The 23702-nt window shown below is 35.9% G+C and overlaps 1 protein-coding gene across 2 annotated transcripts in view; it reads left to right on the top strand.

The window, feature by feature from the left end:
* PLXDC2 (plexin domain containing 2) overlaps positions 1 to 23702 on the top strand; it is a 254848-nt gene that overhangs the window by 174407 nt on the left and 56739 nt on the right. For both annotated transcript variants that reach the window (XM_086860207.1, XM_086860212.1), the window contains exons 5-7: positions 4501 to 4623; positions 7456 to 7574; positions 15999 to 16098. In XM_086860207.1, coding sequence (XP_086716333.1) covers positions 4501 to 4623; positions 7456 to 7574; positions 15999 to 16098 — 342 coding nt within the window. The remainder of the gene's footprint in view (positions 1 to 4500; positions 4624 to 7455; positions 7575 to 15998; positions 16099 to 23702) is intronic.

Genomic DNA, 23702 nt, shown 5'->3' on the forward strand with positions numbered 1-23702 from the left:
ACTTTAGTGTCAGGAGTGAAGCAAAAAGCATGACAAAAACTCTGTGAACACCAAGGAACTAAAAGAAGAGGGAGGAGGTCATCCAGGTGCCAAAGCATCTGTAAAGGAGACCAGGCATGGGCAGGCATTTCTTTGCAGACCGTGGAAGAGCCACAGCAAAGCAGATATCCATGCTGCAGCCTGTGGGGGACCCCACATGGTGGAGTTGTCCTGGAGGAACCATGGGCTGTGGAGCTCTCAAAATGGAGCAGGTTTATCCCAGCAGACCATGGGAAAGATCTATGGTGCATTAGAGAAAAAATGAGAGGAAGAAGGACTGACGCAGATGAAGTGTTATGAACTGCCCACGAGTCACATTCCCCATCCCCCTGCACTGCTCAGGGGGGAAGAGGAGGTAAAGGAGTTGGAAATAAAGAAGTGACACTAACTAAGCCTGGGAAAAAGGGAGGGGTGGAGGGAAGGTGTTTTAATCTGTCTTTCTCACTCTGCAAACCTATTTTATCTGGCAGTGAATTGAATTAACTGTCCCCAAGTCAGTTCTTTCTTGCCCATGACAGCAATTGGCAAGTGTTCTCATTGTTTATGTCCTGACACACACATTTTTTTCATTTTATTTAGTCCCCTTACCCTGTTGAGGAAGGGCTGTGAGAGAGCAGCTGGGTGGACATGGGGCAGATGGCAAAAGTCAACCCGCTGCAGAGAAAGACAAGGGTTTATCTTACAAGTCAGTTATCAGGCAACTTAGAAGATGGTTATCAACCATCATTCTTTTTCTGTTGTTGCTGTCTGTGTATTCCATATCCCACCATCTCTAGGCACACTTCAAAGGATTCATTGCTTGTGCTGCCTTGAAACTATATTTTGTCATTCTGTTGGCAAACATTGTCAAAAAACTTTCTAAGTGATACTGAGTTTGTGCATAGCTAAGAATATAAAAAAGGAAATCACAGAAATCTAATGTGCAGAGTGTTGTAACCTTGTACATTAAATTTTCTTTGTAAACTTGGTATATTAACATGCAACAGATGAGCATATTTTGGAATGGGTAAATTCAGGCACAAAATGAATTTTTAAATCAAGTCAGGGTCCTACATCAAGTGGAACTGTGCTTAAGTGGTTACAGATATATTTATCCCCTGTTTGTGCGAGTGTAAATTTGTACACTGTGAGAACTAGAAGTATAGTCTTCTTGATCTACAAGTGGTTTTAGTATTAATTCAGCCCTAGTTTTAGCTAAATTTATATGTACATATTAAACTTACAAAATACTGAGCACTTTTCCCTATTTGTCTTCATTCCAGTATTTAGAAGCATATTATGCTCCTAGGTATAGTGCTTGTAGAGAGTTTTGGAAAAGAGCTCTACCAATGCCTCCCACAAAGGAGAGATTAAGTGGTTCAGGAAATTGCAGGTCTGAAAAATTCTTCCTTTACTAAATGAATCAACCATGAGCATTAAGCATTGTCAGAAAATTAGGTCACAGATAATATAAGCCAATTTTCTGCAGAATTCCATTCCAGAATAAGTTAATTTTACATTTGCTGTTCTTTTTAAGTCATAGTTGCAATGATAAAATGTCCATGGTCAATGGTGGCTTCATCTTTTGAATCTCTGATTTGAAATGACTTTGTGTTCCTTTTCAAGTTGTTCCAGTGCATGACTGGAGTTCTCATTAGAATGATCTTCATTCAAGGTCTGCCTGCTTCCCAGCTATCATCCACCTCCTGCTTTCCATTTCTGTCTAGAGTAGAGCTGCATCCGGCAAACACTTTGAAATACGTTTTGTGGTTACTAATTACTTGGGCTGATTTACTTAGTTAAGTGTTCCTGCACAATTAAGTCTTTTCTTTCCCTATTGTATCTGCCTCATTATTAGTTATAAGGGTGACATTTATACTGTAAATAGGATGAAAGCATGAAAGGGAAACTGTGTAAGTGTAGGATGATTGTGCAAGGGATGAACAAGTACTGAACTGTTTAAGGCTAATTATAATGTATGAATATGGACTCAAAGGTTTTGTTTGTATTGTCTTCAAAATATTTTTGAAGAATGGTTTCAAGGTTATAGACCTACCCACAACTGTGTTAATATATGTGTGTACATGTCCACAGGGATAATAAGCAGCACATAATATGAAATATACTTTTGTGTAATAATACGTATTAAAAATGTCTAAGTAAGCATAAGGGATTATTTTTCAAGGGAATGACATTTTAGAAGCAAACAATAATAAGCAGGAAATAGTGAAAATGCCTTTCAGGGACTATACTTTGACATGGTAGTTTTCGACCCTAAAATAAGAAATAGAGTAAAATCAGACAGACTTTTATATTCTGAAAGCTCCATTTATGAATGACATGTAAATATGTGTGGGCAGATTCCCTTTCTAAGCTGGTGTTCCTATCTCCCTATCAATTACCAAAAAAGAACATTGGTGTTTAGATATCCAATTGGAGGAATCTGCCCCCCAGTCTCCCCTTCTGCCCCCTATAGGAAAAAAAGAAAAAAAAAATTAGTTTAATCCTAAGAATTAATTTAGTAGTTAGGGAGTGCCCAGATATTAAAATACTGTATCTTTTGAATACATAGATATGTTTTAAATGAAGAAAAAGTATCTCAGTTCCTAGCTCACCCCTTTGTCAGATGCCAAATGTTTGTAACTGAATCATTTGTTGTATTTTCCCCACACCTGACTTTTTCTGAGGTCCCCTATCACTGCCACATGAGCTGACTTCACAGAACAAGAGGCTGTTTATAAGCAGCCATGCAGGAGAATTACCCCCGGAGAACCACCTTGTTTGTTTATCTGTTTGTTTATAGCATCTTATGACTTCTAGAACTATTTCCATGAGCAGTTGTCAAGCATTTAACTGTGTATTTCAGGAGAATACAGGAGCAGAAGGATGCCTGAAACACTCCAGAAACTTAATTTTTCATGCACTTAGAGATTTCCTGTATCATATCAAAAAGTCTGTTGATGAACCCTCTCATCTCACACTGGTCAGGATGGAGATATTGTTAAGAAAGTGAGGCTGCACACTAATAGTTTTTAATACTATACGTTAACAGCAGTTTTGGTCAGGTTCATGTTTGGTTCTGGAATTTTGCAATCGTGTTTTAGAGTTAGATTTATAGGCTTCTTCATCACATGTTTTATTGCCATGATACTAAATGTAAGAAGAAAGGAACTCTTGGGCTTGGCAGTGAAAGGTTTTGTAGAGGAAGAGGGAGACTCACAATATGATTGAAGATGGAAAAGGGAACATAAACCAGCATAATAAGTGTTGAAAATAATACTATAACGTTCCAATAAAGAATTATATTTCTTTAATGTGTCTTTCTAATAACATTTTTCATGTTATAAAATTTTCAGCTCTAATATTATTCTTTGTGTTGAGATGCTTGCTGTTGGAATATACTTCACTGAATCAATAGAAGTAGAAAAGCAAAAGCATCATAAGACACCATCTGGTAAACGCTGTAGGAGGAGAGGTAATATGCAAATGTCAGATTTGAAGATCTGCCTGTAGCTCAAATCAACTTAAAGGCAAGGAGTAACAAAAAGATTCATTCCAGAGCAATGGGAGTTTTTAAGTCAAGCTTTCATCTGGGGCACTTAAAATAATTAGTTCCATTATCCAGTTGAAGTGGAGTTGGCAAACCTAAACAACACAGGTTTATTTGTAGACTATTTATGTTTAAAAGAGTAGAAGCTTCTTGCCATTAAAATACACTGATTTTTGCTTTGAAGAAAACTGCAGGATTACTGGATTCCCTGTAGATGACTGGTCTTCTTTCAAAGGGAGGACTCCATTTCCAAACAAGTAAGAGGTTTTGGATGAGCACTTCAGATGAAAGAAGCCCACGATTGATCTGTGGAGTTCCATCAGTTCAGGAATGAATAGACCAGACTAGTGAGACCTGACACAGCAGAGAATGTAGTAATGTTATGTGCCTTATAAACCTGAAGAAATCCTATCTGTTCCACTTTTCATCTGACTTTTTTTTTTTTAAGTTGATACCTCTTGAAATAGTCCCTTACTCTGCATCTCTAGAAGTATGAAAAAAGGTTGGATTAACTTTAAAAGACGTCACAAATTACATAAGCAAAACAAACTGCAAATTTTTGGAAAGCATGGAAGAAATCACTATGGAATATGCCTGGTGGTAAAATGGTTTATTTTCATAGTGCCACGTACTTGCATTTTGCCCTTAACTGGAGTTATTCTTCCTTGAGTTCTCAATGTTTTTGTTTCTGTAAAAAACCTTCTTGAACAATTTGTTCCATTATTCATTTTGGATCTTGTTTTTCTGGCAGCCATCGCAGATGTTTTTCTGAAATTTTAGCTCTTATTTAATTCACTATAAAATTTGCGGTGGGATTAATTTCTCTCAGATGACCCTTTAATGCTCTGGCAATGCCTAATTCAACCTGCCATTCTGTTTAATCTTTTCAGAATTTACTGAAATGGTCTCAATTTATTTTTTTTTTATTGTAGGTTTCATATATACTGGAGAAGTTGTGCATCGAATGCTAACAGCTACTCAATATATTGCACCCTTAATGGCAAATTTTGACCCCAGTGTGTCAAGAAATTCAACAGTCAGATACTTTGATAATGGTATGTAGCAGTCCTTGATAAATAAATATGTCTGCAGCCCTCGGCTTTTCTTCTTTTCCTAAATAACTATTTTTTAAGGAAACATTGTGGATTTTAAAGTTTTTCTGGTTTTGTTTTTTTTTCCTAATTTAGAGGCTGTATAGAGCATGTGACTTTCCATATATAAGCAATTATTAGTTTAGAACACAGTAAAGAATCATGAATGCCTTTTCTCAATCAAGCAGATATCATCTGGATGTTGAAGTACATAAGCTCAAAGTAGCAAAGCATTTTATCAGTTTTAAAAGGGAAAATCTGTCTTATATAACAGTGTAAATTCCTGTTACTTCAAAGTATATATAGTGAATACCATCTGCCCACCGCCTAAAATGAAAATAGCATTTGTGGAGTGCAATAGCAAGAATACACAGAAGCAGGGCAGGGATAAGGTTAATAAACCTGTCAATGACTAAGTGTTCATGGAGTCCCAGAATTGGAATCCAATACACTCATCTACACCACGAGTTCTCAACAGCTCCTTGTAAAAAAGATTGAAAGAGGAAAAGGCAAGCTTCAGTGTTGTACTTGAAACTCTGTGAGAAGTTTCAAAGCCCTTGAATGTGTGGATATTTTTCTCTTGAAGTCGGTTGTAATCAATATTTTAGCAACATAGCCTACATGGTTAAAAAGCATCTGGTGTTTACCTCAGGCCTTTAGTGATCAACTACAATGGCAGTTAAAACTTAGAGAGTTTATTATCATGACTTAATATGATGAGATCCATGACTTCTAAACTGTCCTGGATACACCTGTGCTACTTTATGTATGTTTATTTATAGTGAATTTAAGCAAAAATTGCCAGAAGGTTCAAAAACATTTTGTATTTCCGATAGTATTTTTTATTTGTTAGATCAGTTATCAAAATGTATTCTATATCTTTTACATTAAGTCATAAACTTCTTTTACAATCTAGTCATTTCAATGTTTGTTAAAAATCCAATAAAATGCTTACATGAGAAAATTCTACTCCTTCCATGAAGAATTTTGAAACAGAAGAAGATACAATTTTCACACTGTAAATTATTTAATATTATGGCCAGAGATTTTTCATCTTTACTTAAAAAATCCAAGGATTCTGGAGATGATGTTGCTAATTCTCATTATAGTCCTGACTTCCAGTCTTCATACCAGGTGTACCAGGCTGTTTCATATGGCTTTCATTACAAGGTTGAACAGTTCCTTGATTTTGGATTCGTCTTCATGTGTAATGCATCATCTTTTGAACTCCATGGGTTTTAAGACAAAGAATTTTCTATCTTAACACAAGTTAAAGAAACTGAGCAGATTGTATCTTCAGCACCTTATGTCTCACTCATCCATGCTTTGTTCCCATGAGTAAGTGCTCTGCCATGAAGCAGCATCTGTAGTGGGAAGGCACAGAGTGTGGGGATCCATCAAAGTCTCACTGATGGAGCCAACTGCAAGGAACTTAGGCACACACAAATTACATAAAAGCCTCTGGAATGAGGTGACTGTTTGGGTGGCAGCTGATTTCCATTTTAGCTTGGGGTTCTGTGGTGCAGATGGATCTGAAGCACTCAGTGACTGACTAGAAGAAATTCTGGCTAATTCTGGCTATTTTCTCTAATAACTTTAGAAACTAATTTACATTTAAAATAAAATTTAATGCAATCAAATAAATATTCCAAAACTAGTTAATGAGTGTAGTCACAAAGGAAAAGTGCACTCTGTGCACTATTAATGAGTATCTACTATATAGAAAGACAGGGGACAACAATGTGAGGGACTTGGTGCAGTGTGGACCCAAAATTTGCATGCTCATAGTTTCATGACAACTCATGTCAAGATCTGTTCATGACAGTTGCAGCACAGATCTGTAACAAAAGATTTTTCAAGGATATATCAAAAATGTATTGAGCTGAATATGTAATGACCCATCATGAACATTCTAGGAAGAAAGGAAATTAAAGTCTGAATTAAAAGCACACAACTCCCATTACTGCCAAAAAGAGAAGTTTTTGAGGAAGGCATGTAAGATGAAAATGTTATTTTCAGAAAACAGAGTTTTGGTAATAAGTGTCTCAACATCTGTAAAACATGCTCACTGGGTATGCAAGTTGCTTGAGAAATATTTTTAGTGTGGTAAGTGCATCTTCAGCCAGTGAACTCCCATGAATATTAACAAGGCTCTTGCAGCTAAATCTCTGCATACCAGACTCAATATTTGCCTCATCTATGAATTCTTATTGAGTTTGATTTAAACTACATTTATTTATTGCTAACACCTATCATTTTTCAATTTGCAGAACCTCAGCAAGGGCTTGCCCCATGCAGGGAAAAAAAAAAAAATTGTTATTTAATTAATGCATAGTTAACAGAAGACTCTGAATTCTTGAAATAATAAGTTTTACTAAGCAGGGAATGCTATTAGCACTTCACATTTCAAAGTCATTGGGATTTATGTATAAAGTGTAAGGAATGCCACTGTGGAGAAGTGGAAATGGCAGCACACCTGAACTACTGGATCCTACCTTTAGTGGTTATTGATTTCTTGTGCAATTTCAAACAAGTTCCTTGACCACTCTTGCTTTAGCAGTAGTTGAGGTGCTTCTGTGGCACTGTGGTGTCTACATTTAAGAGGATTTCAGTTTGAACTTGTGTTTGTAATATCTTTTGCATTTCAAGGCATGGAGCTGAAAGTTGGTAAAAAGAGACAAATCACTGTTCTTGTTTCAAGTAACTGCAGTGAAGTACTTCTCCTACAGTCAGTTAATATACTTCTCACTTTTTTTTCCTCCCTTTTGCCTCTCTACCCCCACTCTGGGTTCACAGGCACAGCACTAGTTGTCCAGTGGGACCATGTACATCTGCAGGATAATTACAACCTGGGGAGTTTCACTTTTCAGGCCACCCTTCTCAATGATGGGCGTATCATTTTCGGCTACAAAGAAGTAAGTTGGGTCTGAGAATTGTCATTCAAGTGGACAAATTCCTTCATACATGTCAGGAATTTCCCTACATTTTTGTTTTTGGCGGGGGGGGGGGGGGGGAAGGGAAAATACCTTAAAGATCAGTTACTTAAGATCATTATACTGCTTATAAGATCACTCTTTGATGAAAATGATATATTATTGTTAAAGTGATGTTCATATGACTTCAAAAACATCAACATGACACAAATGTACTAATCCTGGATTTCAACTGGATTTTATTTGGATGTTTGTGAGTGTTAAGTGTTTAGTAAATTCCTGGGTTTTTAGTAAATTTCCTTTGGGTTTTGAAAGATAGGATCTAATTTTTTCAATTCATTTACCCAGTTTTTACCCATTTCAAAATACTCTAGAATCAATGATTATTGTTAAAAGGTCACCTTTTTCCTGCAGCTGTAGCTTTTTGGCAACTCATATATTTCAAAGTTCATATATTTGAAAAAAGAAGAAACTGGTTTGTATCGCTAGCTCTAAAGTTTTCCATCTGTTTGGTGATAAATTGCTTAGATTGAGACCATTTGGTTTGCCTTCATAGCACCAATATGTTGTCTTAAATGGGCTCTTGTGCATTCTCCAAGTGTTTCAGAATTCCAGTTGTTGCTTTGAGTGTGGTTTTGTTTTTTTTCCTAGAGTTGCTGGAAACTACAGCCTAGTTGAATTTCAATGCTTTTGCCAAGAAGGGTTAGAGCAGGTGATCCTTGAGGTCCCTTTACAGTCTGGTATTCTATGATTCTTTAATTCATGCAAATAAGAATCAGAAAGTAGAGAAGCTTAAATCTTTAGGGACAAAATAATTTCTTTTTTGTTTACTTTTTGGTTTTGCTTGGTTTGTGTTTTTTGTTCTGTTTTGTTTTGTTATTTTAATCTGTTTGCCAAACTTTCTCTTCGAAGTGCAACTCTCAGTTATCCTCCTTATGCTAATCAGAAACTAATCAGTGATACAACCAATTGTCCAGACTTGGAGAAATCTCTTTTCTCTTTTATCTCTGCTATAAAACACTTGTGAGCCTTCAGGCTCATTTTTTGTGCCTGTGCTGTAGCTATGCACCTTTAATGAAGCAGAAATAATAACACTTCTCTGCCATTCACTAGAAAGCCAGGCAGGATCTGGGTTTTTCTACTAGCAGCAGTCATACCTTCACTTAAGGCAGATGTCTTTGCAGCTTGGAAACGGATTGCTGCAAGATGTTCTTACTGGATCAGTATTGTAGAAACAAGAAATTTCTGGTATGCCCATGTACATGGCTTTCATTTTCTTCTAAAAGACATTCTGATGCAAGGTCTGCTTGGGATTTTTTTTGGAATGTTAGGTACGGGTTACAATCTTCATTATCTGTGAAAATGCAGTTTATTTGCAGTTTGAATCCAACTCCATGTAGGCTTTACTCGGCCGAGGACAATGGAGCTCCATTGCTCTTGATCAAAGGAGTGTGAACTAAAAGCTTTGGTTATCTCATGTTGTTGAAAACTTTTTAATGAAAAGCAAAAATTTCTAAAGACTGCAGAAAATTTCCTGCTTTCATGACCTAGAGAGGTGGGGACAGATACTGGTTTTAAGGTAAATTTGTCAGGAACTATATATGCACTTTGACAGTAAAATGGTGACATTTTCAGGAGACTTTATTTCTGGTTATGAGATGCACCACACTCCCTGTTACAATCCAGCCCTGTGCAGAACAGATCCACTATGGGTGCTAGAAGTTGCTGCTCTAAACTGAAAGTACCTCGTGTACATTTTGCAAATGAAAGTGATAATGCAGAGTGACAGGTAGTAGCAAACATTATTCATTTAGGAAAACAGGAGTAAACAGGCCACTCCTTTACCACAAGTGGTTCCTAGGATTGCAGGGAAGTGTGACATCTAATCCATGCATAAACAATTTCTGAGCTACCATGCACAGGCTGCTTGCTGTCATTACACTACTGGAAGCTTCCTCCAAAACCACATTGCTTTTGTGGGTCGGAGTTATTAATGGTCTTTTCATTAATCTTGAGACAGAAAACTGGAATTTGCAAATGGAGTAATGTGCTTTTTGCTACTGCTGAATCTTTGAACTCATCCCCTCTCATGATTTATTCCTGTCCTGAATGGAATTACCAAACATTACTTTAAAGCTATTGCACATAACTTAGGAAAGAGATTTTTTTAAAGTCGTAATAGTAATGCATTAATGATCTGTAAATCTTTTGACAAAAGATTTTTGTAAATATTTTAGAAAGTGAAGAAACTTTTAGAAACTAGTATATTCCATCAGGATTACTTGGGGAATGGGCTTTGAGGCTGAGATTTCCAGACAACTCCATTCCTTATTTGCAGCCTTTTCTCCATTACCACTACCTCAGCTTTTCACCTAAATGAGGAGAATTAAATAAAATTGCCAATCACTGATCAGACACAGCTTGTTTGAAAAGAACAAACGTGTCACTTACCATTTTAAACTTGGTCCTAGTGCCTGGCTAGGAATTGATTTACTTTCCAGTGCTGAATCCATTGATTTCTGAGGAAGTCTTTCCATCTGGAGCCATTTCTCTTGCTGCTGAGTCATGTTGTCAGGTGTCCCATTAACTCCAGTACAATTCCTTGTGTAAGTGCTCACGAGCATGACTAAAAGTTGCATAAAATTTCTACTGTCTTTTCAGTGCCATTTTATTTTAGTGTTGTGGCTCATCAAAAATGACAGTGATGTATGGCAGCTCTGAGAGGTCTTCATGGCATTGTCATCAAAAGTCTCCATGCTGAAGCACCATGAAGAAATACAGCAAACAGTTTGCTGGTAGCTTCATCAAGCATCCCCCAGGGGCTCTGTTTTAGTGACACCGGGTGTTTATCTAGACGAGTCCACCTTTAAAATAACTGTGATTATACATTTAAATCACATAGATACAACTAGGGTCTTTTATGTCTAATATACTTCAGGTAAATTTTACTTTTTATTTCTTATTTATTCAAACAGTTTGTGAGTAATTTTTTCACATTCTTCCTGTTCCCAGATTAGGTTTGCTACATCATAAACCTGGTGTTGACCACCAAGATAGGATCCAGGCAGAGGTTTGGTGAATACTAAAGGAGTTTCTCTGCTCAATCTTCTGCATTCTGTTGTTTTTCCCAATAGAAAGCAACCTGAAATTAATAAATTTTTATCCAAAATTAAAAAAAAAGAAAAAAGGAGCAGAGCCATCAGAAAAGAAAAATATAGAGACATCCAAATATCTTTCAGAAGATTCAGTTGTTAGGAGAAGGAGCTGTACTATCAAGTTTTCAAAATGTGAAAACAATTTGAAATATAACAAGGTTCTGTAGCAAGTAAGGTATTTATTTCTTTAGCAATTTACTTTGTTTACAGTGCATGCACCTTTCCAATTAAATACCACTTTATTTACACCAACTCTTAGTATTCTGGCAAATGGTTGTTATGTCAGGAAATATCCACTGGCATGAAAATTTTACTGGTGTACCTCTACAACATACGAAATACACTACAATGCAAACTAGAAAGCAGAGCATAGGAATAAAGAAGAATTTTGGCAAAGGCATTCTTTTTATGAATTAGTAGTGAATACTTATTCTTATGTTCTAAATTTCACTGAAGTTCATTTCTCAAGAGTTTCACTTCTTATTATACAAAATAATTATTCTATATCATATTTTCCCACTAATGCTTGGAGCTAATTATTCTTTAGTGTAATATTAGGTTTCTTTTTTTGTCCATGATTAATACAGAGCAAATTAGGCAAAGGTTCCATAGGTCTTGTTAATTGTTTAGGATATTTTTCTTAATATCATTGAAGAAGGCTTTCTTTGTTCATTTAAATAGTAATGACTCTCTATTTACCTAGTCATCCAGAAACCATTATTAAAGTTAAAATATTTGCTCAAAATTACCCAATATGTGAGTTTGGAAAATAATTCTAAAAGAGGCTTATAGTAGAATGAATTTCTGTCCTAAAAAAGAAGACAGAATTGAATGAAAATTATTAAGTGCTAGCACTTAAATAAAATTAATGCCCCTTGTTGGCGTGAAGGAAAATACTGTTTTCAGTAACAAGAATTCAAATATTCCTATTGTTTCCTGAAAACAAAAAAATAAAAATAAATTAAAAACTGACAAAAAATCCCAAACAAACAATAACCAAGAAACCACAAAAACACAGAACCACAAAAAGAAAAACAAAACAACAACAAAAACAAAAATCCCATAATGTGAATGGGTGTTCTGCCTGCATTGTACATGCTTGACATTTCTTTGCCTCTTTTATTGTTAACAAAAATATGGACATTTGATTTTTGAGATGGTCCGTTTACACAAATTAAAACTTCTGATTTTCATGTGGTTTAGCCTGTAGACTAATTAATTACTACTTAGGAAATTAGCAATAAAAACCCTATATAAACACTATTATTGTGTTCCTAATTATGTTTTTGCAACATACTCTGACTCTTATCTTTGACTCAGTTTTGAATTGGGGCAGTAATTGCATCCTGCTTACCACCTCCTTCAGAGGAGGATAGAGGTGGATAGAGGCTGTGATTTTATCCTCTTTTGAAGAATAAGATTCCAATATCACCTCACAGTTGAAAAGAATAAAATTTGAGAAGTCTGGTGAAAAATACTGTCTAGATTACAGATCCAAATGATACATAGAATTCAACATAAATCCTAAACACCCTTCTCTTTATTGTTGAAGTATATAATCCAAAATACAGAAATATATAATCCAAAATTAATGGCCTCAGTGGTAGTGTGGAAAGTTTATTCATAAACTGGTGACTTGTACAGCCTGGTGACTTGTACAGCACAAAAGGTCACATTGTCTGTGGTAGATGGTTTAGAATTATTCTAGCTAAAAGCCATTCTATGAAGGCAATCACTTGCATGTTCCTAGCTCTCTGCTCAACTATTTAACATGTCAGCCTGTTATGACATATCTTGCCATTCAGGTGAGAAATCCAGAAGAGTAGCTCTCTGCTTGCTATCTATGTTTTGCTGTAATTTTCCATAAATTGCTATAATATTTACTACAAGCTTTCTGTCAAAAGGGGGTGTTTCCTAATCAGACAGACAGCGTGTGGCAAAAGCTCATTTTATCTTGACATTCCATTCAAAAGATTTCACCTGCAATATGGCACTGAGTACACACATTACCAGTTTCTTTTTCCACACCTTAAAAATTAATAAATGTTTTTGTAAATACATGCATAATGACACTGTAATTTTTCAGGAGAATAAGAGTGTTCCTGGGCTGTGGATTGCCTTCTACTTTGACTTCATTCTGACTGTATGATTGTTTCATGCAGGCTGCCCTTCAGTTTGAAGAGCTGACTATACTAATTATTACTTTTTTTAATCTTAAAGAAAAGCTCCTGCTTCTATTCTCTGTTTCTAACATGTGTATCCAAACCTTTGGCTGCTATTTCTCTTAGACTAGACCCTACTACTTTCTTATTTATTTTAGAAAATATTCTGAAAGTTCCTTGTTCTCAGTAGAATTCCCAGCACTGGAGTATTGACACCTGCAGGGATTTTGGCAAAATCCATTGTTACTTCTGCTTCAATTTTTTCTAATTTCTCCTGAAGTTTTTCTATATATTTTCTGTTCAACTTGATGATATAATGAAATAGTTTGCTGTTCTTATAATTTTTGAGGGAAAGATGCAAATTGTTCAGTAATTCAAAAATTCACAATAAACATGTGAAAAGGCACTAGACTAAAAAGAAAGAAAAGAAAGGAATCTTATTCGAGAAGACCAGAGTCCAACTGCTCTTGATTTACATTCAGATGATACAAATGAGTGTAATCCTTTTCATACATTTCATTCATGTGCATTTCTTGCACAATTTATGCATTAAGATGACAATTTTGCCAGAATATTTTGTCACACACCTGCTAAAGCCAATTCCAAGTACGCTTTGTGTCCTTTCTTCATCTGCTGTCTTTCCTCGCTAACTCTGAAAACAAAGTCATTGCATCTTCTATATTGGCGCTTTTTCGAACTTAACTTTCAGTAGGTTGTCCAGAGTATCTTCCTCAAAACCCTTTCAGACAGTTTCTTTGATACTTAATATAAGCTTTTCTTTCCACTATTCTGAGACTATGAATAATTCCCTTATTTTGTGTAAACTTTCATGCTGCAGAAAATTTATAGACTTATTTCTGAACTTAGTGAGTCTTTTATTTTGAAGAATTTGAAAATATGGCTTTTGCCTTTCTTCTGTCATATTATCCAATAACTGCATCAGAGCTCAGCTGATATAAGCCAAATTTAAGCTGATGTATTTCTAGCAGTATTTCCAAGCCAGTTCTCTTTTTCCTGTCATTTTGACAACATTCCACAAGCCTATTTTATACCACACCAGATCATGTATGCAAGAACCCCCCAAAAAAACAGCCACTAAATTAAATAAAAGGAATGAAAATTTATGACAGTTTTTAACTCACCAGAACTTACTTACCAGTGTAATTGGGAAAAAGCAAAACTAAAAGGTATTTTGGGAGGAAGAAGAACTACTGATGCTTAACTCAAATGCCAGAAATCATGCTATTAATTGTCACATAGAACTGAATCCTCAGTCACTGAATGAATAACCAGCTTTTTACTTCAGGATTTTTCTGCTGTGTGAAAAATACTGTCCAACTATATCATTTTTGTAGCTTTACACAGGAAAATCCAGGGCAAACTGTTGGGTTAGCTAAACTAATACCTTGTATCCCAGTTTCTTACACTTCATCCTGTTCCATCTGCCTTCAGCCTAGAAATTTCTGGTTAACTGAAGGGCAGCTTTGAAAAATTAGATATCCAAATATAAGATATCTGAAAGCAGTAACTGGCAGAAAGTCATAATCACTCATGGAAATCTGTAGAATCTTATTCTACTCCTAAGGTTCCTGCCTGAAGTTTCCAACTTTGGTTATATCTTTCTGTGCTAGAATAAAAGGCTCTTTAGCCTCTGAGTAATTTCCACCTGTCATGGTACTTGTTTTTAGTAATCTAACCAGCTCTTCAGTGTTTCATCCAGAAGTGAAATGGACAGAACACTTCAACACGTCTGTTAATGGCATTTGAGAACTGGAGAAGTTTACAAAATATATTTATGACACTTTTAATCTTCCTTCTCTTAATTTTGGGCATCTTTTAAAGAAATATATCTTCTCAAAATCTGTGTAGTATATCAGCAATGATCTAATTTTCAGGTGCAAGTAAAACGGTCACCCCACATCTAGGCTATATTTCACTGTTTGTGTAACCAAATTTCATATGATAAGTTTTCTTGCAGAGATGTCCTCTCAGACTGCTGGAGTTCTTCATCCACTACAATACTCAGATTCCTTCCAGAACTGCTGCTTTCTAGACAATGGTCCCCAAACTCTACCTTGCACTCTTTTATGTCTGTATTATATGTTTGCATTTTTTGCAATGTCTAACCTTGCTAATTATCCTGGCATTTCATTTTCACTCTGCTAGTGCCATCTGGAGAGCTGCTAGGCAGTAAATTTATGCTTCCTTCTCAGTCTTAGACAGAACTTTTGAATGCTGTAAAGCCACAATGTCAGTCTGAGCTGCTCCTTTAGTGATGGCTGCTTTTTGTGATCAGTCAATCTAGTTAACTATATTAATATTGCAGAAATGCTACATGTCACTAAATCAAACGTCTTAAAAAATTTCAGTCCTATTCCATCTATTCAAGTATCAGCCAAAGCTGCAATCCTGTCCCAAGAATGGAATCAAACCTGACATTTGTTTACATGCAGCCATGTTTCCCAGTCTGTAATCTAAAGCTGGAATGGTCTATGAATATCTACATATTTTTATTTCTTCCTCTAGGTATTGGCAACTGAACATCTGGAATTTTCCATGTTTACCACAACACTCTTTTCTTGCTATTCAAAAACACATTAAATATTATTTTCATTCTGTCAGAGCTCTTTACAGATAACAATTCACACAATTTTCAGTGCAAATTAATTGAGCCATAAGTTTTAAAATGCTCATCCCAAGCTGAACTTTCACAGTTTTTGTATTCAACAGTAGGCAGGAGGTGTTGCCTCCTCATCCTTGAGTGTTCTAGCATATCATGCCACTTTTCTTCAGTTGAGGGAAATAAATTACTGGAAATTACTACCCTTTTCTGCTTTGTCAGTGACAATTGTTCTACCTCTAAGGGTTACTGTGAAAACAAATCAAAGAAAACTGAGATAAAATACAAATTAAAATCAGTAATTTCTATCTTCAAAAAATTATTGGTCCTATTGTGCTATATTGTACAAAATATTTACTTAGGACTGTACAGTTACTCTGGTTAAATGTTCATTTTGGCAGTGATTTTTATTTTTAGTCTTTTTTTCTAGTTCAATATTTCAATAGTATCTTCCTGTTTTGTCTTTTAGATTCCTGTCGCTGTGACACAGATAAGTTCAACCAATCACCCAGTGAAAGTGGGACTTTCAGATGCATTTGTGGTCGTGCACAGGATCCAGCAAATTCCCAGTATGTAGAATCGTAGTGGTGCTAATGGTTTGGAGGCTGAGAAATTAGTATAAGCTGATTTCATCAAGGATGATTAGCTGCACAACAAATCACTTAGTTAATTTCAGCTTGTTAATTCAAGTGTAATTTTATTTGCTTGATAATTCCCAGTATGTCTTTTCCTGTCATTGTTTCTTTTGAGCTGATAAATTAAGTAAATAAAACTAAATGGCCAGTCAAATAATGTCAAATTAAACTCTCAACTGGCTCAATTTGGTTTTCCATAAGATACTTTATCTGGAACATGCTTTCATATCTGTAGTAAAGAAGAAGCAATCTGTTCAGAAAATCCATCTGTGCCCAAGAATATCCAGGCTGGAACCTCTTGATACTTTATTCTGTACTTCAAATTCATGTACACATTTTAGTGAGAAGAAAGAAGAGGGAATGCAGTTATTAAATAAGATATTGAGCTCACATAGTCATGGCAGCAGTATTGCAGGTGGCATTTAGTTTTATCTGGCTTTAGTTATACTTTGTGTGGCTTTGCTGAAAACAAATAGTAGGAACTCAAGTGTGACTTTCTCCATGCTTTAATGTACCCTGTACAGAACCTTTTGAGGTTTTTTAGCTATTGGAGAATATATTCACTTTTCAAGTATACTGAGTTTACTTACATATTTGAAGAAAATTACCAAGATCAGTTTTCAATAAAGCCATAACAGCAGGGCGTAGACAGAAGGAGCTGTGCTTGAACCAGCCTCCTAGGACTGAATTCTCTTAAAGTGAACTCTGGCAGATCTGTGGTGCTCACAAGTGCTGACCTGATCCAGCCCAGCTTTAAGACAGACAGCAGAGGGGGCTGGCACTGAAAAAGCAAGTGCTATTGGCCTCTCAGCTCATCCTGTCTCCTCATCACATATAAAACAACCTTTAGCACAAGGGAGCAGCAATCCTATGTCTTACATATCCTGTAATGGGGAATATGGAAAATTTCAGTATTATTTGTTACTTGTGGGCTCAGAGTAGTGTGAAGGATGTTAGCATGCCAAGATTTCACTTAAGAGACAAGAAATTTGTTGCTGAAGTATGATAAGTAGTTGTGATGTGCCTTTGTTTGCATGGGTTGGTTTAGAGTATTTAAGAACAAATGAGACTAGGCAACAAATTTCAATAATGTGAGTGATATTTGCAAGCAAATCATCTGAATATTTCTGAATCTTCAGCTTGTAAGACCTGCAAATATGGATTCAGGTGGAAATTAGGTTGATTGACTTATGCAAATGGTTTATGAGAATAGTCACAGAAATTCTATCCAGGAGATGCAATAGGATGATATATTTTGACATCAGGCCTCCATAATCAAACAACACTAAAAGACTTGTCTTAGATTTACATGTTTTGTATGGAAAATATACAGCAGATGTGAGTCTCTATTCAAGTCTGAATGTTTCTTTTTATGGAAATATTTCAGACAAGCACCCTGCTTTACTAACATTAAATCATATTGGTTTTGATGAATGCAGAGTCACTGACTAGTCTTCTGTTTTTAGCATATCTGTTTTTTTTTTCATATGACACTTTCTTCTAAAAGAAGTGAGACTATAATGTGGGTAAGGAGTATAAAATGTGCCACTGCTAGAGCAGTTTTGAGAGCATTATTCATGTGTTGCTGATTACAATGCATTGCTTTTGCCCCTAACTACCAGTTCTGTGGATGGTGGTAATTCATGATTATTTTTGCTAGATTGCAGCTTACACTAGAGCTAGTATTAATCAAGGGAACCATCATTTTACAGTAGACTTTTCTCAAGCTGATTTTGTGTTCAATGAAATATGTTTATACTGATGTGAACAAGCAATAAAATAACACCTTGATAGAACTGGAAAGTATTTTCAGCCCATAGAAAACCAGTATCAGATGTTCTTAAAATATGGATGTTCTTGAATTCTTGTTTTATAGAGATATTAAATCAACTATGGATCTAGTCAATTACTGAAAAAGTGGTATGATAGAATTGTTATTTTCTTTTATTTGTTGGCTTCTTAAGACAACTGTAGAATATAAATTGTTGTTTGTCCCAAAAGCAGTATAACTACTAGTTCTAACTTGCCTACTTTATCAAAGATTTCTCCATCAAAAGAATCCAGTCTCCCTTTATGTTCATGGCTAGTTATTAAAAAAAAAAAAAAAAGCAGAAAACATCCCCTTCAAATAATACAAAAAAACTAAAACAAACTCTTCTGCTTTATGTTTGAGCTCTGACAGTTGTTTTTGAATATATTGTGCATTTGAAAAGGAAAGACACATTAAGTTCAACACAAGCCTGTTTGAACAAATACATCCCCTCAATTTTTAGAAATGCTGAACATCTTTGGTGCCTTTTGTATGCTCAGTATTCTAAAATTTCAATATAACAGATCTAGTTTATTAAAGTAACTTCAGAAGTTTTAGAGCTATTTATCAGATTCTTTACAGATGTATTGTCCAAAAGATTATTAATAACTTTTCTAATACTTCTGAAAGGTGAGTTCAAAAGCCAGGCAAACCTATTTCATTCTGAGGAGAGCAAAACATGCTTTTTGATCAGCCATTTCATATCAAAAGTGCATTTTAATGAGTGCTGAAAAGTACCCTCTTGAAGAGCCAAAAGCTAAAAGGAATGACTTTCTGAACTTTTTTAAATGAAGGAACTTGAGAATATCATGCCTATTTTTATTAATATACTTCTTCATATAAAGACTTTGCAGTAATACCCCTTTTATCTGCCCCTAAAAGATACAGACACATACACTTGTTCACCTTATCTTTTATGAGTTAGAGCATGGAGATGGGAGATTTTTGGTAGGTAGCTTTATGCCTGTTTTGTTGGGTTTTTTAATATATATTTCCTTGATCTGCTACTGCTTCTTGCTTATAAACCCTGTCTTTATTTTCCACTTAAAAGTATATTATTGCAGATTAGCCAGTATTTTATATTTTATATCTAGATATAGATATGCCTGCATGTACCCTAGAGGTGTTTTGGAATGAATGGTAATGTGTTAAGGGAAGTAAATTCCTGATTGACACCATGGTTAACCTGATAATTCTGAGATTTGCATGACAGCAAAATGGCAAACTAAGTCCTTTAATTAATTTCAGAGGAAAAGTTTCAGGTCTTTCCAGGTAATTCAAATGAAGTTCCAGGCTCTGGAGCTCTGCTTCTGATGTGTAAGTAAGTTAGAGTGACCATCCTGATTTCTCCTTCTTCAGACAGGTGAAGACAGAACACTTGCACACTAATTATTTTTCCTTTGAAAAATGAGTGAGGAAGTTTTCTCACTGCAACACAGTGAGAAAGTTTCATGGATGTCTTCCAGCTAGAAACATGATTGGTGATGACAAAGCTGAGAGCTTTATATATTCCTCCAGCAAGTCTCTTTTAAACACCTTCACTGCTTCAGGACCTTTGTTCCTTGCCCACCTTCACTAGCCAGTTCCCTTTTATTTCTTGTTTATTTCTCTGCCATCCTTGTTATTCTGTTCTTGGTCCTTCTTTCACTTGCCTGTGGTGTCCTTTTCTCTCCCTTCTGCAGACTCCCAAGATTCCTTTTTATCTTCATGACCATCTTTCTTCCTCTCCATTTTTTCCTCTCCTTTAGGGTTACTGTGTTTCTCTCCTTTGTTTCGGTGTTCTTCCCTATTGTCTTTTTGTTGTGCAAGAAGAAATGAAAAAGCGCTTCCTGCAACCCACTTTTGTATTTTAGCAATAAAAAACCCCACCAGAGAGTCTTCCCTTATTGTGTTTGCTTTCCACAAATCCATGAAATACTCTGGCAAAATGCAAGAGTGCCAGATTCAGGGGATCTACCAGTGAATTACCAGTCTTGCACTAAGAGATTATGGGTAGTAGGTTTGTCTCCACGATGAGACATACTCCTCAGTGATTTTGGCCTCTACTGTATTAGGTGCAGCTCTTTTAGGAAATCCGTGCCTTGACAACTTAAACTTTAATCACACTGAAATTATTCAACAACACTGTGTACAGAAATGAAATTGTAGCTGAGCTATGTGTTAGTAATATTCCAGTTTCAGTGCAATTAGTGTCACTCAATATGTAGTGTAACTCAAGCATATAATTAAGTGACAACTCTGCATGTTGTAAATGTTTGCTCAAGATGTCTCACCACTTTGTTTACAGCAGTGAAGCCCCTGAAAATACCTTAGGATTACCTTCCTGAAGAATAAAAACCACTGGCCATTTATGCTCTGGTATCTATTTTACAAAGGTGCAGCGCCACTTGGGAAATCACAATGTCTGATTTCCTGATGCCTTACTGTTATCATTTACCTCTGTGCAAAATGGGCCCCAAAGTTATCACTCTAAAATCATAGTATTTATTCTTCTTTACACTGGTGTAACTAATCCCACAGAGCCAGCTGCTCCAGCCTTGAGTGTTTGTCTGCTGGTCCCAAAGGGTTTATCCAGGCAGCTGGGCTCCTTGCACTAGATGTCTGATTCAGGAGTGTGCTGTTCATCTTTGGTAGCATGTCAGTACTCCCAGGACTGGTACAAGTTGACCAAAGTTTAAATATTCTCATAACTGGCCACAGATGGGTCTCAGAGTGAGGCAGTTTGGTACACAGTGGGATTAGGGAATAAAGCAAGTTTTTCACACCTAGATCCTGTACTAGGAGCTCCTTAGCTGGCAACAAGTATTGGGACAAATCAGGAAGGACACAGAGAGTTTCAAAGTAAATCATGTGTGGTAGGCACAGGGCATTGGGGAAGAACAACTCTTAGTACTTTCATAAAGATATATTCAGAGCCTACTTCACTGGTTTGCTTGATCATAGATTATACGTCCTGAAGTGCAGCTCCCAGGTTTAAAAGGATTTTTTTAGTAATTTTAGTAATTTTTAAGAGAATGATAAAATTAATAAAATTAAGGAGTCTAGATTTTTTATCTAGATCTACATGTGTGTTATATTCAGTGGAGCAATTGTGGAGGTGTTTGGATTACAGGCACTGGTGTTTGGTCCCAGTGTCAGTACCTCAAGAATTAATTAGTTAATACTGATAAATTTAGCAATATCAAGCTGTTAAAGAGCAGATGCTTTGACAATCTGATTCCTTTACCTTTTTTGGTGACAGCAATCAGATATACCAGGCTGACAGGTTTTATTCAGCCAGCAATGTTAAACAAGGTCCCTGTCAAGCAAAGTCAGTGGCTGTACAACACAGCAGCTGTGCCCCTCCCTTCTCTATGCCTTATATTTTCCACAAATTGCTTGCAGCTTGTTGGATATGTTTCATAAATTGTTTACTTCAAATTGACTTCTGCATAATCAAGTGAACCCTCTCACCATTTGTGTTTTCTCTATCAGCAAGACTTAGAAGTGAAAGTACGGCTGTATGAATACATATGGCCTTGTTTAGCAGTTATTTCTGGATATATGGCCAATCCAAATTCCCTCGAAATCTTTCACTGACAAAGGTTTTTATTTGTGTGAACACATAATTTAAAAACTCAGAATGACTTCTCCAGTATTTTCACATTTCACTATATTGCAGGTTATAGCTGAGGAATGGTGTATGAGAGAAAGTGATTATGTAATGGAAAAGATACAGAGAGATTATGCATCTGCCAGACACATATTTAGAATGGTTTGCTATGAACTACTGACCCTTCAGACATGTTAAGAAACCACTGGTGCTCTCCTGGCACTGCTCCCTCTCCAGAGTACTCTCCCTATTGAAGTACCTTCAGTCAACTCTTGCATTTCTGTTTCGTAGAATACTTATATTCCATTATGTAGTTTAATACCACTGTGATAAAACTACATAGAATTATTTTGTCACAGCAGAATCCTGCACATCTATAATTTACCAATCGATTGCTTAATCCCTTGACAGGGTTCTTTCAAATGGCCTTCTGACCCCCATGTTATCTCTCTCAGCAATGAGGAACATGTTCTTACCTCAAGTAGTTGGTGTTTTCTTCAGGTGTTTCTGCTGGGACTGTACCTTTGGCCTGTGTTCAAAGATAGCACAAGTACATGCCATGAAAACAAACAAAAAAACAATCTGAACCATACTGTAAATTAAACCAAAAGAAAAAAAAAACTATAGTCCATTATTAAAAAATATATTAAAAGTTTTACCATTTAGTTTAAAAGTTTTGTTTGAGAAACCTAGACTTGTAGAAATATAAAATATTTTCATGACTAGGAGAAGAATATACACATATTTTCTGAAATTCAGAACCAGGAATGTTACTTCAAAAGAATACAAAATTCCTTTCCCTTTCCTCCCGTCCCTTCTAGACCTGATGTAACATTTCTTTATAGCAAAACACCTGCACATAATGCTTAAATAATTATCTGTTACTGCATCAAATTATTTCACTAGTTCCTGTCATGTTAATGTCTGTACTGAGGTATACATGGGCTCATAAGCTCTTTGTAATTCTGCACTAGTACTTTCTTTTTAAAGAAGTAAACAGACAACAAATTCCACCCGAGTGAAATGCAATGCCTGTCCTGGGTTGAAACAGGAATGTGTGTAGAGGTTAGGGGGAAAGCATGAGGGAAGAGCATTCATTTTCCTGTTTATCCTGTTGGGTTTAGTTTTTCTAAGCAATTTTGATAAGGGAAACCAGCTCACAATCCTAAACAGGGAGAGAAAAGTGCATTTTGAAGAGCTAAGTGTGGCATGTTTAAGTCATGCTTTCAAAAGAATCTACACCTGCACGTTTTTCTAGCCTGGCCAGACAGATAAATTTGAATGTCCACATTTCCAACCACCTATCTGCAAGTATGTATAAGGATGTTAGAAGGTGGCTATCCAAATACCTTCTAAATTTCTTATATTAGATAGATAGCCTCATATGAAAACTCAACACCTGTGGTTGACACAGTCATCTTTCTGAAGAAAAAGATCAAATTTGAGTCTGTCAGGCAGTGGGATTTAATGGAATGTTATGCTGTGTTATATGTTATGCTGAAATATGCATGATTAGACTTTTTTTATATATATAACACACTTAATTCTCTTAAAAGTAATGTTTTTCAAAAATTTCATGCACTGGGTGAGGTATAAGTGCCTATGCCCTGAATCTGATTCTTACTGAGTCTTTGGAAAGGCAGAAGCTCCTTATTTCTTGTAAGCCCTGTAAGGAGCCTGTTAGGAAAGGTTCAGCATTAACAGGATTATAGCATACTAGTCTGTACCAGTGCTGATGAGGTGCAGTTCAAATGAAGTGTCGACACCCAGCATTTTATTTTAATAGTCAAGTATTCACTTGCCCTCTTTTTTTTTTTTTTTTTTTATATGGAATGTTAAAGATTTCTGTGGAAACAAATTACAGCCTTCAGCATTGGCAGGAGCTCACTTCAAAGACATTTTACAATCACTCTGATTGGGCTTTTAGGAGACTGACCATCCTGTGAGCATAAACCCCTTGCAGATGGTAAGAGATACTCCCTACCCAGCACACAATTAGCTTGGTCTTGAAATCTCTTTCTGTCCAGTGGGTCTGAAGGACATGGCTAAGGCATTTATTGGGGTAAATTTTGGCACCTGCACGTAGCTGTCTTTTAACTAGCCAGAATGACTTTGTAGGTAACACATAAAACTAGT

Source organism: Cyanistes caeruleus, chromosome 1 (genome assembly GCF_971803275.1).
Source record: "Cyanistes caeruleus chromosome 1, bCyaCae1.hap1.1, whole genome shotgun sequence".
Taxonomy (NCBI): domain Eukaryota; kingdom Metazoa; phylum Chordata; class Aves; order Passeriformes; family Paridae; genus Cyanistes; species Cyanistes caeruleus.